Below are 16,843 nucleotides of genomic sequence, written 5' to 3'. Positions count from 1 at the left end.
GCAGAGACGTCTCTGGTTTGAGAGTATAGTTTTGGCCATTAACAAATTTGTGTATACACAACAAAAGCTAGCTTTTCATGCAGACTATGTTTGTACTCAGTACATGTGTAAATTTTGTGAAAATTCAAAAGGAATGACCTACGCTAAAACGTCCTTAAGACAGGTTTTATGAGAGAGAAAATCTATCTGCAGGAGTCAAATTTGGAGTTAGTAAGTTTTTTGTTTTTGTATTTTTTAGCGTTTTTTTGTTGTTGTGGTGACCATGGTTTTCAAAAGTCCGCAATCTGGGGGAACGTTTGAAAAACGTTTTCTAAAAAAAAAAAAAATGTATTTATATTATAGTTAATATATATGTAAATATATTAAGGTGTGCTGTGCATGATGAACGCACTAAATCCATGTTCATTTGAGACATGCCCTATATTCCTAATAGGATTAGGCCATGTCTAATGTACACTGCTATCTAACGGTATACAGCGTATTCGAGTGATTTTGCAAACTGAAAAGAGCGCAATAAATATAAAATGATTTAAGATAGCGACATCTGTGTGGTCTATTGGAGTGACTTACACTTTATCTTAATCGAAAATGTCGGTACATACCTTGGCTTTAACGGTATTTTGATCTTTAATAAAACACATTTATTACATACATACACTTTTTTCTGAGAGATGAGAATTCAAGCTCAGCGCTTTGATTAATTACTCACTCATGTGCATCAGTTAGAAATTGAGACAGGGAGTTACAATAATAATAATAGTGAGAGGTTAGAGACTATGTACAAGTTGTAACATATATACAGAAGATTAGTATAATTGTATTACCATATGTAAAACAGAATAATGATAAGATTAATATACATTTTTAAAAACCATTTAATTGGCAATTCCCATCTACGCTTAAACTTGAACAACTATTTTATGTTTATAATGAGGAAAAACTTTGCAAAATATACTTTAAGCTGATTACACAAGAATTAGACAAGGGAAGTTCAAAAGTATGATATTTGATGTAAATCTAGTACTAGTACTCTACCTGTCACGGTGTGTAGTAGATACGTGTGTATATACATATATAGGTGTGTGTGTGTTTGTGTGTTATCGTATTGTTTGGTTTAATGTCCTATTTCTGAGAGAGAGAGAAAAAACCTACACATTGCAAATTAATTTAATGTAAACAAATAAATATAAAAACAAAATAAATCAACATCAGTGTTCAAAGTGTGAAAATACAAAGGAGCTAGACCGGGATTCGACACCTGGATATCCGACCACAGTGCAGTTGGCGTAACTAGCAGAGCTACCTTGATGAGCGGTGGTTCCATTCCCTAATCCCCTTCCAGTTGAATTCAAAATTAAATTAAGAGAGAGAGAGTGGGCGGGGGGTTACTGTATATATGACAAATATTATAATGAGTCGAATCTCTAGGGTTTTGTCAGCAGTTGGAAAGGGACCCACTTTTGTTCCTTGTATTATGTAATTCCCTTGAGCGGTCTTGTAACAATTACTTTGGAAGGGGTGTTCTCAGTTCCCCCACTTTTTATAGAACAAAGAAAGGTGTTGATATAGGAAGAAAATGGCAATCCAATTATAGACTGTTTCATAACTTATCTGTGTGAAAGTTACATGTCTGACTTGTAGCTTTTCAGTTTATGTGATATGTTAGGTTAAGGATATGTATATTTTTTGGATATGTCTTTTTTAAGTTTTAATATTTTTTGGGGGGTACGAAACTGATAAAACTAAATAATAAACACTTATTACCTCAAAAAGGCTACTGTATATTGTTTATCATATACACATGATAAATCATTACATACATGATGTACAATACAGATATAACAATAAAGGGCTTAATATAAGTTTAATAACTTATGAATACAGGAAACAATATTAATTAATGAGTAAATAAATACTAGCACCAATAATGCACAGAAAAGATATCAAACCAATTGAATATGAATTTTTGAACTGCTGAGAATATATCTATGAAAGTGATGGGGTTTCCCAGACTAAAAATCCTCCTTTGGCTGTTTTGGAAAGTGCTCAAAATAATGAAAAACATGGTTAATCAAGTTTCGCAAAACTAAGACAGGTGTCTCTTAGGTTAAAACAGTTTGCATTTCCATATCAGTGTCTGTCCGGCAGTTTACTTTTGACCAGAAGAAGTGAACGCTGCAAGTTCGAATCCACGTTCAGATTCACTTTTTTTAATATTTAGGAATGTGATCTTTTTCAAAATATTTTTCAATCCAATGGCAAATTTTATTGATATCTCTTCTAAGGAATCGTGTCATACACTTTCAGTACATGTGTACAGTACAGCTACCCTTTGTAGATAAGACATAACTTTAAATGATATTTATGAATTGTTTTACCCTCCAATTGGCACTAGTAATTTTTATTAATTATTTAAACACAAACAAATAATGCCGAGATACAAAATATGTGGGATCGTTGCATCATAATTAAAAAAGGCCAAACAAAAAACAAAAAAGTTATTATCGCAATTATACACTACAGTCCAACAGTCAAGTGTCACACATTTTTGTGATGCTGTGTTCGCGTACTCCACAAAGTATTTCAATTCTTTTATAGATTCTCTAAGTGATGTTTCTGATCCGTCTAGAATTAAAAATGTGTCGTCTGCATATTGTGAAAGTAAAATAGGTTGTTCAGCTTCAAGTACTTTTAAGCCTTTGATATTCTTGTTATTTTTTATTTTGATTGCCAAAATTTCCGAACACAGGATAAAAATATAAGGTGATATCGGATCAGTTTTTACCCAATTTTTTATACTATGTCCAAAATAAAAGAAATCCAATACTTCATCAATAAATTTTCAGGATACAGAATCAAAAGCTTTTTCAAAATCTATCATGAGTAATATCCCTGGTATATTATTTTCCTCTTTCCCTTATGTATCGCCCAGAAATAAAACCTGTTTGATCTGTATTAATAAGTTTATCTAAGACTGTTTTTATTCTACCTGCTATTGTTCCAGAAGCTATTTTATATACTATATTTAAAAGAGAAATAGGTCTCCAGTTTTTTAGGAATTGACGTGGCTTATCTCCCTTTGGTAAACAAGTAATTATGCCCTGTTTCTGAGTTACAGATAATTCACCATTTTCATAACTATTGTTACTAGATCTTACTACAAAAATACCTAACTGTTTCCAAAAGCACTTAAAAAGTTCGAATGTGAACCCAGGACTTTTATTATTTTTCATATTATAAAGAGTTTTTGATGCCTCAGTTATAGAGATATACAGATTCTGTAACATTTAACTTTGGAATTTCAATATTTTCAAATAGATTGTCTAAGTTAACCTCCTCTATAGTATCATCATTATTATACACATTTTCATAAAAAAAAAATCGTTCAGAATGTCTACTTGATCAGAAATTAAAGTGCCATTTTCTTTTACTATTCTTGGTATAATTTTGGATTTAAAATTTCTGTTTTCTGATTTAAAAAAATAATTAGTTGTTTTTTCTCCTTCTTCTATCCAATTTGCTTTAGACCTGATTATGCCTCCTTTTAGTTTATGGAGTCGAATGCTTTCTAGTTCTCTTTTCTTCCTTTCTAACATTTCCCAATCTATTCTTTCTGAATCTTCAATAATCTTTATCTCATCTTTAAGATTATTTTCTCGAATGTTTTGTTGTATTTTTCCTGTATGAAGAGTATGGTATTGTTTTGCCCCTTATATCCATCAAAAGTTTCTCTAAAAACAGCTGTTCATTAATTATAAATTGGATATCTGTATCAGGAATGAGATTAATGCTATCAATTTGGTACACTGGAATAGCACTTAAATTTCCTCTATAGACTTTTTGACAAGATCTAAATATTCAAATTCCTGAAGTAAAGAGTTATTGAACTTCCAAAGGCCCTTTCCTTTTTTTGAAATCATTAAATTTTAGAAAAATAGTTGGTATCGAATGATCTGATCTTTATCCTGGCTCAATAGTGGATTCATATAAACTGGATAATACATTTTCTGATATAAGGAAAAAATCTAGACGTGCTTGTTCACGAGGGTTGCTTTTTCTCTAAGTATATCTTCCAGTTTCTGGGTGTTGTTCCCTATAGATATCTACCATGTAAAATTCCTCAATAAGTTCCTGAAGTTTATCTCTAGTTTTAGGATTATTTATTTGTCTGTAAAGTTCATCATAGTCTTTTCTTTAATTAAGTACTAAATTAAAATCTCCACATATGAGAAAACACTCATTATTAAATTCGTTTATTGTTTCTGCTTTTTATCATAAAAAGCTGGGGTATCAATATTTGGACCATATAATGTAATCACTGTTATCTTTTTACCTTCTACCTCTAAATCTAATGCAAGAAAATTTCCTGAAAAATCCTTTTTCTCTCTTGTTACTTTCGCATCAAAATTATTATTAAGTAATATGGCTACCCCTATAGAATTTGACTTGTACGAATTAAAATAACAGTGAAATCCTCATTCTGACCTAATAAACTTTTCTGGGGGGTTTCTGAGAAATGTGTATCTTGAATACAGTAGATATCATATTTTTTTGTTCTCAGGTATGAAAATACGTCCTTACGCTTATTGATATCATCCAAACCTTGACAATTCAACGACAATACTCTAGTACTTTCTACGACCAAGGCTCAAAACGGAAAAATTATTACTCACACTAAGACTCCTACCTTTCAAGATGGTTACAAAAATATAAACACCAACAAATATAAAGAACAAAAACAAAACATCATTGGTACAAGAAGTACCTATTAGAGACAGAGACACAATTGCAAGAAACACATAAAATGAATTTGATGCGAGAAAAAATAGCATATTGGAAAAACACATATTCCTACTCATGGGATAGAACATGTGTGGTGCTCTGACAACAATTGTGTATATTTCACTAAGCTCCAGTATTTTTCATTATAATAATAATAAAATACATTGTGACATGTACATGTGTGTAATACACCTTTTAGACAGTTTAATGTATAAAGCCAGTTGTACACCTATAGCCAGCTACTCCAATATACATCTGGTAAAGTTTGTGTTTAAATTGTATTTGTTATTAAACTCATCATGTGTATAAAATGTATGTGCGGGGGATTTTTTTATCAAATCATTAAAAATACTAACTCCACATCTATACCATTCAGGATAAAATACACACTTCTGATTTATAGTTAAACTTTTATTATACCATAAAGGCAATTTTAAAAACGATTGTCCCTTTTCCCTTACAAGATCTTCCTTATAAGAAAGTCTCCTCCATGCTTTAAATACATCTTTCCAGAACAAATTTGTACTTGTATTTTGGCATATAGATATATATTTATTACCACAGTTAAAGAGAAGATCAATATTGATATATGTTTTTAATATCTCCTGCCATTTGCCTTGTTTTTGGAGAAGCCTCCTTATCCAACTTAATTTTAAAGATTCTATAAATGACAATAAGTGTACCATCTTAAGACCTCCATCTCTATAATTTTCAACAACAACATCTCTCTTTATTTTATCAACCTTACCATCCCAAAGAAATTCATAAAGGATACAATTGAGTTTATGAAGAAATTTGTCACTGGGATTTGGTAAAGAAATAAACAAGTGATTAAATTGGGAAACCATTAATGACTTTATGACATGTATTTTACCAATAGGAGTAATAGATCTTCTTTTCCATGAATTAATAATAGATTTAAGCTTAACAAGTTTTTTTTATCAAAGTTTAGTTTTGGTATCCTATGTAGGTCTACATGAAATTCTACTCCAAGAAGCTTAAACTGTTCTGCACCCCACTGAAGATTTACTTCCGGTAATAAATTCCGGTTGTATATTATTTATTATTTATTAGTATAAGAGAATTAACACATATGCTACCACGTCTTTTGATGGCAGTACCTGTATTTATCTATTTATCTATTATTTATATGCTTTTAAATCCACTAAGTATCCTAAACATAGAGACGTTTTCAAAAGACAATTTGAGCGAGATATACCGTATATAAAATAATATGCAAGTCATAACTAACAAAGGACACGAAGTTTTACACAACATGAACTTACTAAAGCAGATGTGAAATCATTGCTCTGGAAGGGTACATACATTTCCTTTTTTTATTATAAAGTTTAACAATATCTACTCGTAACAGGAACCGTTACACCATAAGGTGCCGAGGCTAACCAAGTAGTCGCAAGTGATGGATCAGAACATGATCGCAATGCCATAATAGTAGGGTTGTCAAACCGGTCTTATTTTTGTAACCGGTTACTGTCCTACCGATCGAGTAACCGGTTAATCGGTCAATTTGGTAGTTAAATAATAAACAGCAACAAATACATTATATGTTTGGAAAATGTTCTATCTGAAACGTATTTACACCACAAACATACATGTACATATTGATCAGCATGATAGTTTACTCGTGTATTTCGAGGTTTACACAGGATTGCATGTAATTGCATGTTACCTCAGTAAGTATATGTCATGGACAACGAATGTCGGAATGCAGTAAGACGGATTCAATTACAGTTATCTGTACTCTAAATTTTATGCGGTAATATTATTCTTTAGAACAAAATTTACTTGACAAACGTTTTAAGACATGCTTGCTCATTCAAGTGTGTACTGTTCAGATTATATTTACATCTCGCATGTAAAGACATTTTCTATCTCAGAAAGTTGATATGTTGTATTCTGGCTTCCTTTTAAAATCTGTTTTATAAAATAGATTTTTTAAATGTTATTGTCGACATCTCTTTGTCAGTATTTAAATTAGAGTACAAAATTAACACTAACATGTAATCCCTGTACACTGTTTTTATTACAAAACTATGCAATTTTGGTGGCATCTATGCAAATGCAGATAGTGTGTAGGTCTAAGCCAGGGAAACATGGGGCTCCCAAAAGGGGTAAGTAAATGTCCGACTTTTCGGTTAAGGATTTTGGTAACCGGTTCGTGATCTTTCGCCCGAGTAACCGGTTAACCGGCTAACCGTTGACAACCCTACATAATACATCTACATACCAAATCTATAACATCGGTCAATATCTAAATGACGACCATTCAGAACCCGACCTAACACGGACACATTGTCAAATTAAAAAAAAATCAACGCAGATTGCAGTAGTGTTCGTAGTGACACTGCACACTTTTACATAGTGATATTGGACAATGTATACATTTCGACTAATCTGAAGCCAGTCTTCAGCAGCCGTTTTCCGGAAGATGATGGCATTTTCCCCCATCTTCAAGAACACGATTACTATATTCAATTAAACAACTTTTATTTTGGTCCATCAATCAGAACAGAAATTAGTATAGCCTAAAATGACAGGGCAAATGATAGGCCATGATTTAGATCTGTTCGGAAGCTTAACATCGAATAGCATCAGTGACTACATGTATTATGTAAAAGAGAGGATTAATTAGGTTGCCTTACAAGCGTCAGTTGTAGGGAATTTCCCTTTAGTTTAGCAGTAGAGCATCGGGCTGGAGAGCCAAGGGTCTCGGGTTCGAGCCCCAGCGACGGCACTATCGTTATCACATGTCCTCGTCCTAACACAAATTGGTGCCGTTGACCCTCACCGTTCAAGGTAGTTGAACCCTCAAATGGTACATAAGGAGAAGGATTTTAAAGATTAAAACCTCAATTTCCCTTTTGAGCCCGGCCCCTCTGCAACCAAAGGGTCCCCACCCACCGTCTATACAAGATCAAGTCCTTTTTGCCTAAGGATGCCCGAGACCAAATAAGGATAAAACCCCCTTATCCCGACGGAAAAGGTAGGGTTTTAATGATTTTACCTCTATTTCCCCTATTAAGGCCTGCCCCTCTCCACCCAGGGGGTCCAAACCCACCATTTTAACAAGATTGAGTACCCTTTGTCCAAGGATGCTCCGAACCAAATTGGGACGAAATCTCTAAATACCTGTGGTAGAAGAAGGATTTCAAAGGTTTCACCTCTATTTCCCCTATGGGGCCCCAAAAGGTAAATGCCGCATCGCTATACTCGCCGATGCTTTTTATTCATACTGGAATTTGTTTAAACTGATTCAACTGTTTTTCAATTGAGAACGAATGAATAATACATAAAAGTGATTCAATAGTAAAGCATCATTAAACACCAACAATGTGCCCCAGATCGTATCAGAGTGCTCCTATATTTTTTTCGGGGGAGAGGTTGTGTGTGAGGGTATGTGAGGTTGTGTGTGTGTAACCGGAACAATATACCGGTATTTAGACATAACTTCAAAATATTTGGATTTGGACAGCTCCCTGGATCATCCTGGAATAAAACTAAGCATTCTGGGCGAAAATTCGTGTTTTTACATACGTTTGATCTAACTGGACAAGATTATAGGTACAATTTCAAATTTACATAATTTTACAAAAAAAAAAAAAAATCCGTAGAAATCTTAATCGGTTTTCGGGTCATTTTTCAACGATTATGGGTCTGTTTTCTACGGATGCCCGGGTAAGATTTCTGCGTGAAATTTGGACCCCGGGTAGTTTTTCTACGCGGGTCACTTTTTCATGTTACACCGGCTCTAAATTGAACTGTCCATTCTTGCAGTTATACATGACATTGTGTATATAAATATGTATATTGTACTTCATTTGCCATATCTGCAACTTTATTTCCTCATGTAACACATATTGTGTGTCTGAGTGGTAATAAAAATCTTGAAATCTAAAAATCTTGGTTTGCAGCAACGTTATATATGATGAAGCAAACAATCCCTGAAATGCAATGCTTTGCTCCAGGCTTGGTTTAGTTTGGTTTGGAGACATGGTTTGTTGGTGTGCTTGCCTCCTTGTGATAGCGCTGATCCGATACACACTTTATAGTGATATCTCACTGAAAAGTGTTTAATGTCTATATCGATGAAAAAATCATTACAATCAGATATACTTTATAAAACAATAATAAGGTTTGAATTATCAGGGCATTTGCCATGATATATTATATATAGATGACTGCGTCTCGGGTAAACTCTCTCTTAGGTCATTTTAAAAAAAACTAGTTTTTCCAAAGCCAATAAAAGTCACGCTTCTTTGGTGATGAAAATCTTAATTTAAATTTATAACCTTACTTTGTTTTGCTTTAAAGGGACGATTTAGTGAGGTAAATTCTTTTTTATAATCTTGCTAAAAAAATGATAATATAATTTGATACCCTTATGAACTGTTCATGTCGAAAAACTGACAAGAGACAATGTTTTCTTGGCGTTTTTAGTCAGTAATGAAGAAATCCTTAACTGTACAACCATATATACGTTTTAGCGGCAGCTGTCGGTGAACTTCTAGCTAACAAATAGTTCCTAGACAAATATCCATACTGGTCAGCAAGTACAGATGTGGACAAGTGCTAAATACACCGAACAAGGACAGACCAACAAGAATTATATTTTTAGGTTGTAGAGATAGGCACTTGCCATTGTTGACTTTTGATGAATGAAGACTCGCTAGACTGATATCTAATACAATGTACATAACATCACGCAGAATTTGGTCTCACCTTTGCAGCCGTTACACTATATGGTAAAATGATCTTTGTTAAGATATGTAATATTATTTAAGACCTAACAGAATATTATTAGTTTCCCCAAAATGCAAAACCATTTAATATCCGTCAACAAATCACAGCATGGTGACTATATTACATTGTAGTTGACTTTCAGCCAAAAACAGATTGTGCAAAATCCGATAACTATTTCTTCCAGCACACTTACATATATTATATATAACAGTCATTGTATAGGCCGAATTCAGTAAAAACTATTTATATGTTAACGGTTAGAAAAAATAATGAATGTGTTTTTTACCTGGGGATTAGATAGGACGTTTTTCCTGTCTGCGTTTCCAACGACATGTTCACGATGTGTAAATAAAGCACCTTTTTACAGGTATTATAATCTCCAGCAAGGCCTTTGGTATGTAGCAGCCCTCATGGTCGATTCTATACTAAGGATTGACTGCTATCGACACTCGCCAGTGGTGATGTCGGCAGTATGAATTATTCAAGCGGAAACCTAATTCCGTATGCTAAGCAACCTCGATATCCATGGATTACGCTCACTTTCGCTCTCTGCTTTTTAATTTGATTTGGTATCATAAGCATTTTATGTTTATCTTTTTTTATTATAATCGTCTCCGTTCATGTACATTTAAATATATACATGGTAGAAATGCATCGTCGGATACCCAGGGTTGACTCACAGGGACTTAACACGTTCCTATGACCATTTAAAAAGGGGGGAGTAGTGTAAAAGATGTGGATTTATTAGGTTGCCTTACAAGCGTCAGCTGTAGGGAATTTCCCGTTAGCTCAGTGGTAGAGCGTCCGACTAGGAGATCGAGGGTTCGGACCCCGGTGGAAGCACACAATTCTCTTTCCTGTTACAGATGCAAAACCATCAGACATAACTTGACAGATGTCCATATAAATGTGTAGTAATCGAACAGATGTTAATATAGCAGGAAAATCAAAATTCCACCACAATTTTCCTTACACATTTAGAGTAACTTCTCCTTAATTTCGTTTGAAGATCAATTAGCGCTGTTAGTTACAGCGACGGTAAGGGGGTTCAGAGTTCGAATCCCGTACTCGCTCTGGTTACATTTATTCCCTCAGAAGACTGTCGTTCAATTCGCCTTTAAACGTTATTTTTTTTAATGAACAGGAACACTCTCATGTAAAATATAAACTTAATTTATTTAACAACAATTACGAAAAAAATTATTTCAACTTATATTAATCACTCTTGTTGGCCCGGATGTTAGCGCGTGGGGGTCTTTGTGTGGGAGGGAACCGGAGTACCCGGAGATAACCCACGTGGTCGGGCAGGTAACCCCAACTTTTTCACGTCCGATCGGGGAATCGAACCCCGGCCGCCTTGGTGAAAGACAACCGCGCTATCCACTGCACCACCCGACCGACCACTCTCATGTTTTTACATAAAATCAATACAAATATCAATCAATACCAAAATCTGATTTTGCAGTCGGTGTCAATTAAGCTCTGCGGATGCTAACTGAGATCCAAACAAGGTATCAACACTTGTGCGTGCCTGTGTGTCTTCCAGATGATTATTGATATTTTTACACAGTACTCAATAGGATCATGTTGCCAACGGCATATTTTCCCATAAATGCCACATCACCTTGATAATACGGACCCTCAGATCATTACAAACTCCATCTGGGTTATTGGAATGGCCTATCGGGAGAAAAAGAGCATTTTTCTTAAAGTTACCGTGAAGAAATCTGTCGGTCCCTAGGGCTGTGGCCCGACCCCTGGGTCAATTCTAGTATCATTACTGCATTCGGGTGTTTATGCCCAGCAATTACAGGTGAACTAATAGACATCAATGTACCGTGAATTTGTTACGTCATCGTATTGTTCATATGATGCATATTAAAAATTTATTTCATGGAGGTTTTTTTTTAAACAAAAGCAAACTGTAACTGCAAAGAAGTCTAGTTATCAAAAGAATTGTGGTCTAATTAATGATTTAACATATAATGGTAACACAATAACACAGCTAGATGATTATCTTTGTGTATCTTTCCTGATTGTCTGTTTATATGAAACACAGAAACCGGATGGCTGTTTATATGCATATGTGAATTTTCAGAATCTTAAATCTTGCCATGATAGCTTTATTTAATGCCAAATTGACTTTTATCTGGTAAATATTAAAACAGTGATTTTTAACCCCTTTCCTACTGGGGCCTGTGTCTGCTGATTTTGGGAAAAACGTGATTCGTGCATTTATTTCAGGAAACGAACAGCAGAAATTATCTAGCGGAAGGTGCCTTAAAAAGGCCCCAAATTGACCTTAAAAATCAAATTACTTATTAAGAAAACACTGAAATTCATCAATAAAATTGTGAAGTATAGAGATTTAAAGATGTTATACTATAAGATCGACAAGTAATTATGAATTAAAGTATATTTCGTATATCTACAAAAATATATATTGAAAATTTGTGTTTAAAACTCGTTAAACTAGCCATGCTTTAACAGCAGTGCATTAACTATAGCACGATATGAAACGGACACGGACCGGATCTACGTCAACGGAATTCCAGTTCCCTTTCCAATGTTGGTAAGAGTCACGGGGAGAAATATTGAGTGTTTACAGGTATGAGTCAATTTTCGTCATTAATTTCTGATTAAGGATTTGAAATGTTATCTTCATATCGGCCGATACCATTCCCTTGTTTGTATAGGGGGAGACGGTTCTCCAAGTCACGTGATGCTTCTGTTTTTTCTTACGATTATTTCCAAATATCTTGTTAACACTTTATCTCAAGAACGAACAAAGATATGACGTTCATATTTCAGTACATGATAAAGGACAACGATCTCACAATACCCGAACAAAATCATGATCGTAACTCCAAAGGTCAAGGTCACAGATCTATAAATAGAGAATTATTGAACGTTTTTCGAATGTCTATAACTTCAAAACCATTTGTTGTACTGCTTTAACGCCCAATACTTCATGCAGAGCTTGGTCGGGGCTAACTTTTTCCCACGACATGATTTCAGAGAATATCTCAAGTTAAAAGCCTCGCTATGGGGTCAAATATAGGTCAACAATGAAAAAATCAAAATAAGTTCATTTTTTTTCACATCACAAAGGGCATGTTCTAATGAAGGTATTTCCAAAGATTCAAGGTCATAGCATCAAAAATGACGAAGTTATGCTACTTTGAATATTCCATTTTCCCGCCAAAATTCAAAATTTCCAAAAAAATACTAAAACGCTTCTTCTCCTTCATTAAGACACATACAGGGTTGATATTTGGCACATCTATAGTATGTATGTTTGGCCTCACATAGAGTTCAGCATTTTGACCTTGACCTTCAGTCAAGGTCACAGGGGTCAAATGATCTTGTGGACACTCTATCTCAAGAACGAATAAAGATATATCGTTCATATTTCAGTATGTATTAGAGGACAAGAATCACATGGTATGTGAACAAATTCCTGATCATAATGTCAAAGGTCAAGGTCACAGATCTAAAAATAGAGTTTTTAAAAACGTTTTTCGAACGACCATAACTTCGAACGCTTTCGGTGTACTGCTTGACCGCTTCATACTTCTGGTAGATCTTGGTCGGGGCTTACTTTTTCCATGACATGTTATCAGATAACATGTCAAATTCAAAGCCCGCTGACCTCCAAGCACCAGTCACTATGACCCCTGAACTACTTCCTATCATCAGTCGCTATAACCGCTGACCTCCAAGCACCAGTCACTAGGACGCCTGAACTACTTCCTATCATCAGTCGCTATAACCGCTGACCTCCATGCACCAGTCACTATGACCCCTGAACTTAAAGGGGTTAATAGAGCTGTCAATCACCATTGCCTGTGTAACTATCATCATACCTACTGTTGTTTGGTGTACTGTATCCAAATAACAGAGCTGTCATTCACTATTGCCCAGGACTATCACTGTGTGTACTGGGTTTGGTGTCGCTGACATTCACAACTACCTCAAGTAAATAACGTCCCCACAAAGGTAATAAGGTTCCCACAAACGTAAGGGGGACGGAAGAAAGAAACACTAAACAGCTTTCTATCAATGCTGACTGTTCAGAAATAACTTGACCCTATGGTAAGGTTGGTCAAAGAAGGAAAGCAAAGGGAAGCGATCGTCAGTCAGAGAACATATCTTTGATCATTTTCCTGTTGGAAATCCCGTGTTTTGATCTTGATCAAATCTAGTTATTATTATTATTACTTAAACGTTAAAAGTAAACATAATAACAATTTACCAAAAAAAAAACCACAAAAAAACATCGATCGCAAAGGAATTGGTTGTAAAGCATACATGACATCATATTTTCGTACATATTATTTTTATTGTAAATTATCATATTTTATAATTACTGGGAAATAAACTGTATTGATCAAACTGATTGTTGTTACATTATAGGATTTGTTTCTCTCACATTTTTTTTTTTCTCTCACTCAGACACACATAAATGTGTGTTACAAAAGGTAATGTATATATAACATAGTTTGGGTGACAGGCAAGAATTCTATATCATAACATAGTACAGAGTATTAAAGCGGCTCCCACTAAATTATACTCCAACCCCATGTATCACGTCAATGAACAGTTCCCATAAGAAATCCTGTCATGAAAGAGGCGAAAAGAAAGAACCAAACGGTAAGACTGAGAGCTTCATTAACGACCAGCGCTACTTACACCCAGAAAATTCAAAATACATTTATAATTATGCTTTTAATGATATTGAAAATGAATTTCAAGCCAAGCTGGCTTTAGGAAAGGTTATTCTACTACAGCAAATAAATTTGTAATGCAAACACTGATATCAATGTATTTCTCCTATAATAAAAAGTTATATTGTTCACTCATTTATCTTAAAAGTGGACTAAGATACAGCTACAGACAAAATACCAGTGTTTGATTCAAAAGAATCTATTAAAAGATTTAAACATGTGACACATTTGACCTTGAATATTAACAAGGACATTAAGTTGAACAGACTTTATAGCCTTTCATACCAGCATGCCTCTGGCCAAATATCATTGCCCTGGGCATTTTGTTTGTTCAAAAGTCGTTTACAGTTTTCAATATATTTGACCCCTGTGACCTTGAATTTAATTCAAGGACATTCATTTGAACAAACTTGGTAGCCATTCATACAAGCATGTTACTGGCCAAACATCATCACCCTATGCCTTTATGTTATTCAGAAGAAGTTGCGAAAGCTTGTAAACATATTTGACCCATGTGACCTTGAATATAAGTCAAGGACATACATTTGAACAAACTTGGAAGTCCTTTATCCCAGAATGTTACTGGCCAAATAGTATCACCCTAGGCCTCTTGGTTATTCGGAAGAAGTCATTAAAAGAGTTTTACATATTTGACCCCTGCGACCTTGAAAATAGACAAAGGTCATTCATTTGGACAAACTCGGTAGTCCTAATTTCCAGCATGTTACTGGCAAAATATCATCACCCTAGGCCTCATGGTTATTCAGAATAAGTCATTAAAAGGTTTTAACATATTTGACCCCTGTGACCTTGAAAATGAACAAAGGTCATTCACTTAAACAAACTCGGTAGTCCATTATCCCAGCATGCTACTGGCCAGATATCATCATCCTAGGCCTTTTGGTTATTCAGAAGAAGTTGTATTAAAGGTTTTTAACATATTTGACGACTGTGACCTTGACTTTTAGTCAAGGTCATTCATTTGAACAAACGTGGAAACCCTTCATCCCAGCATGCTACTGGCCAAATATCATCACCCTAGGCCTTTTGGTTATTGAGAAGAGGTCGTTTAAAGGTTATTTTTTTTAGACAATTTACCCCTGTGACCTTGAATTTATGTGAAGGTCATTCATTTGAACAAAATTGGTAGCCCTTCATCCTAGGATGCTACTGGCCAAATATCATTAACCTAGGCATTTTGGTTATTCAGGAGAAATTGTTTAAAGTTTTTAACATATTTGACCCCTGTGACCTTGAAAATTGGTGAAGGTCATTTATTTGAACAAACTTGGTAGCCCTTCATCCCAGATTGCTTCTGACCAAATATCATCACCCTAGGCATTTTTGTTATTAAGAAGAGGTTGTTTAAAGTAAAATATTGACGCCGGACGACGGACGGCCTACAGACGGACGACGGACGCCGCACCACGGCATAAGCTGATCACTTGGCCCTTCCCTTCGGGCCAAGTGGCTAATAAATCACCATGGCCCTGAACCACCACAACTGTCGATGGGCCGTTTAACACAAACAAACAAACAAACTTTTACCACGTTAGTATAGCATGAAGATTTGCAGATTTCAGATTTTTATGTCACTCAGACACACGTTCGTGACTTTGTGTGTAACAAGATAACCACTTCATGTTATATGCAAAACGTTGATTGACATGGCGAAATATAATATAACAGTTACATGTCTGAGAAGATTGGTATTTAGGATAAATATTTTTTCGAGTTGTTCTTAGAATCATATGTGACATAACTGTACAACAAGAACATTATCTAAATCTACCGATACACAGTGAAATCAATCCTTTCATTTTTGTATATTTGCAGTTGCCATTCTCACTTTGCAGTCAGGCGTTTTTACAATTTCGTCACTGTTTTTTCAATGTAAACCACTGGGAATGGCACTGCATACCCTTAGGCCACATGTACCCGAGAATTTGCTCCAGCTACAGTGTATATTTGGACCTAAACTAAGGTGTTCAGAGTAATTTTACAAGTTTGGCTTTCGGTAAAAATGCCATCCTCNCTTGGCTTTCGGTAAAAATGCCATCCTCAATGCTCATATAACATTAGCTGTATCAAATTTACGGGTCCCTGTGCCAAAGGCCTAACGTAACCAGTAGGCAGTTTGAATGAAAGATGGATTCTTCAAACACTGTTCTAGTTTTTTGCATAAACGGTGTTAAACATTTATAATTACATATACTTATACTATATAGATCTATCATAGAAATACAAAGAATATCAATTACTTACTTAGGATTGATCATGTTTACAATTTGTCTGCACTTCAGTCTGTCGTCTGCTACCGGAATCGATATTGATTTAATAAATACAAAACCGACAGTGGGTAACAAATATCCGCATTCAAAAGACGTCTTTTTATTATATGTTTTTATGTTGAAATCAGCTGACTGGATGATTTAAACATATCTTTTAGGCTTTTTCACATAGCAATGGAATTGGGCACAATTTTTACAACTTATATCAAGCCCTTTCCCTGTACAAAAATATTTTTTTAACAAAATTTCATGATGGCAGAACAACGTAGATAAGCTATGGAA

At 34.8% G+C, this 16,843-nt stretch overlaps 1 protein-coding gene across 2 annotated transcripts in view; it reads right to left on the bottom strand.

Moving 5' to 3' along the window:
• Nucleotides 1-16,586, bottom strand: part of LOC110446152 (alpha-(1,3)-fucosyltransferase C-like) — a 29,796-nt gene extending 13,210 nt beyond the window's left edge. The window contains exon 1 of one of the 2 annotated variants that reach the window (XM_021491153.1): nt 16,536-16,586. In XM_021491153.1, coding sequence (XP_021346828.1) covers nt 16,536-16,549 — 14 coding nt within the window. In that variant the 5' untranslated portion in view covers nt 16,550-16,586. Of the gene's footprint in view, nt 1-9,829; nt 9,996-16,535 lie in introns of those variants that run through there. The other variant, XM_021491152.1, reaches the window with a different exon arrangement.
• Between the last annotated feature and the right edge of the window lie 257 nt (nt 16,587-16,843).

Source organism: Mizuhopecten yessoensis, unplaced genomic scaffold (genome assembly GCF_002113885.1).
Source record: "Mizuhopecten yessoensis strain PY_sf001 unplaced genomic scaffold, ASM211388v2 scaffold2597, whole genome shotgun sequence".
Classification (NCBI taxonomy): domain Eukaryota; kingdom Metazoa; phylum Mollusca; class Bivalvia; order Pectinida; family Pectinidae; genus Mizuhopecten; species Mizuhopecten yessoensis.
Note: the sequence above shows the minus strand (reverse complement) of the source record. Positions and strands in the feature narration are given on the sequence as shown.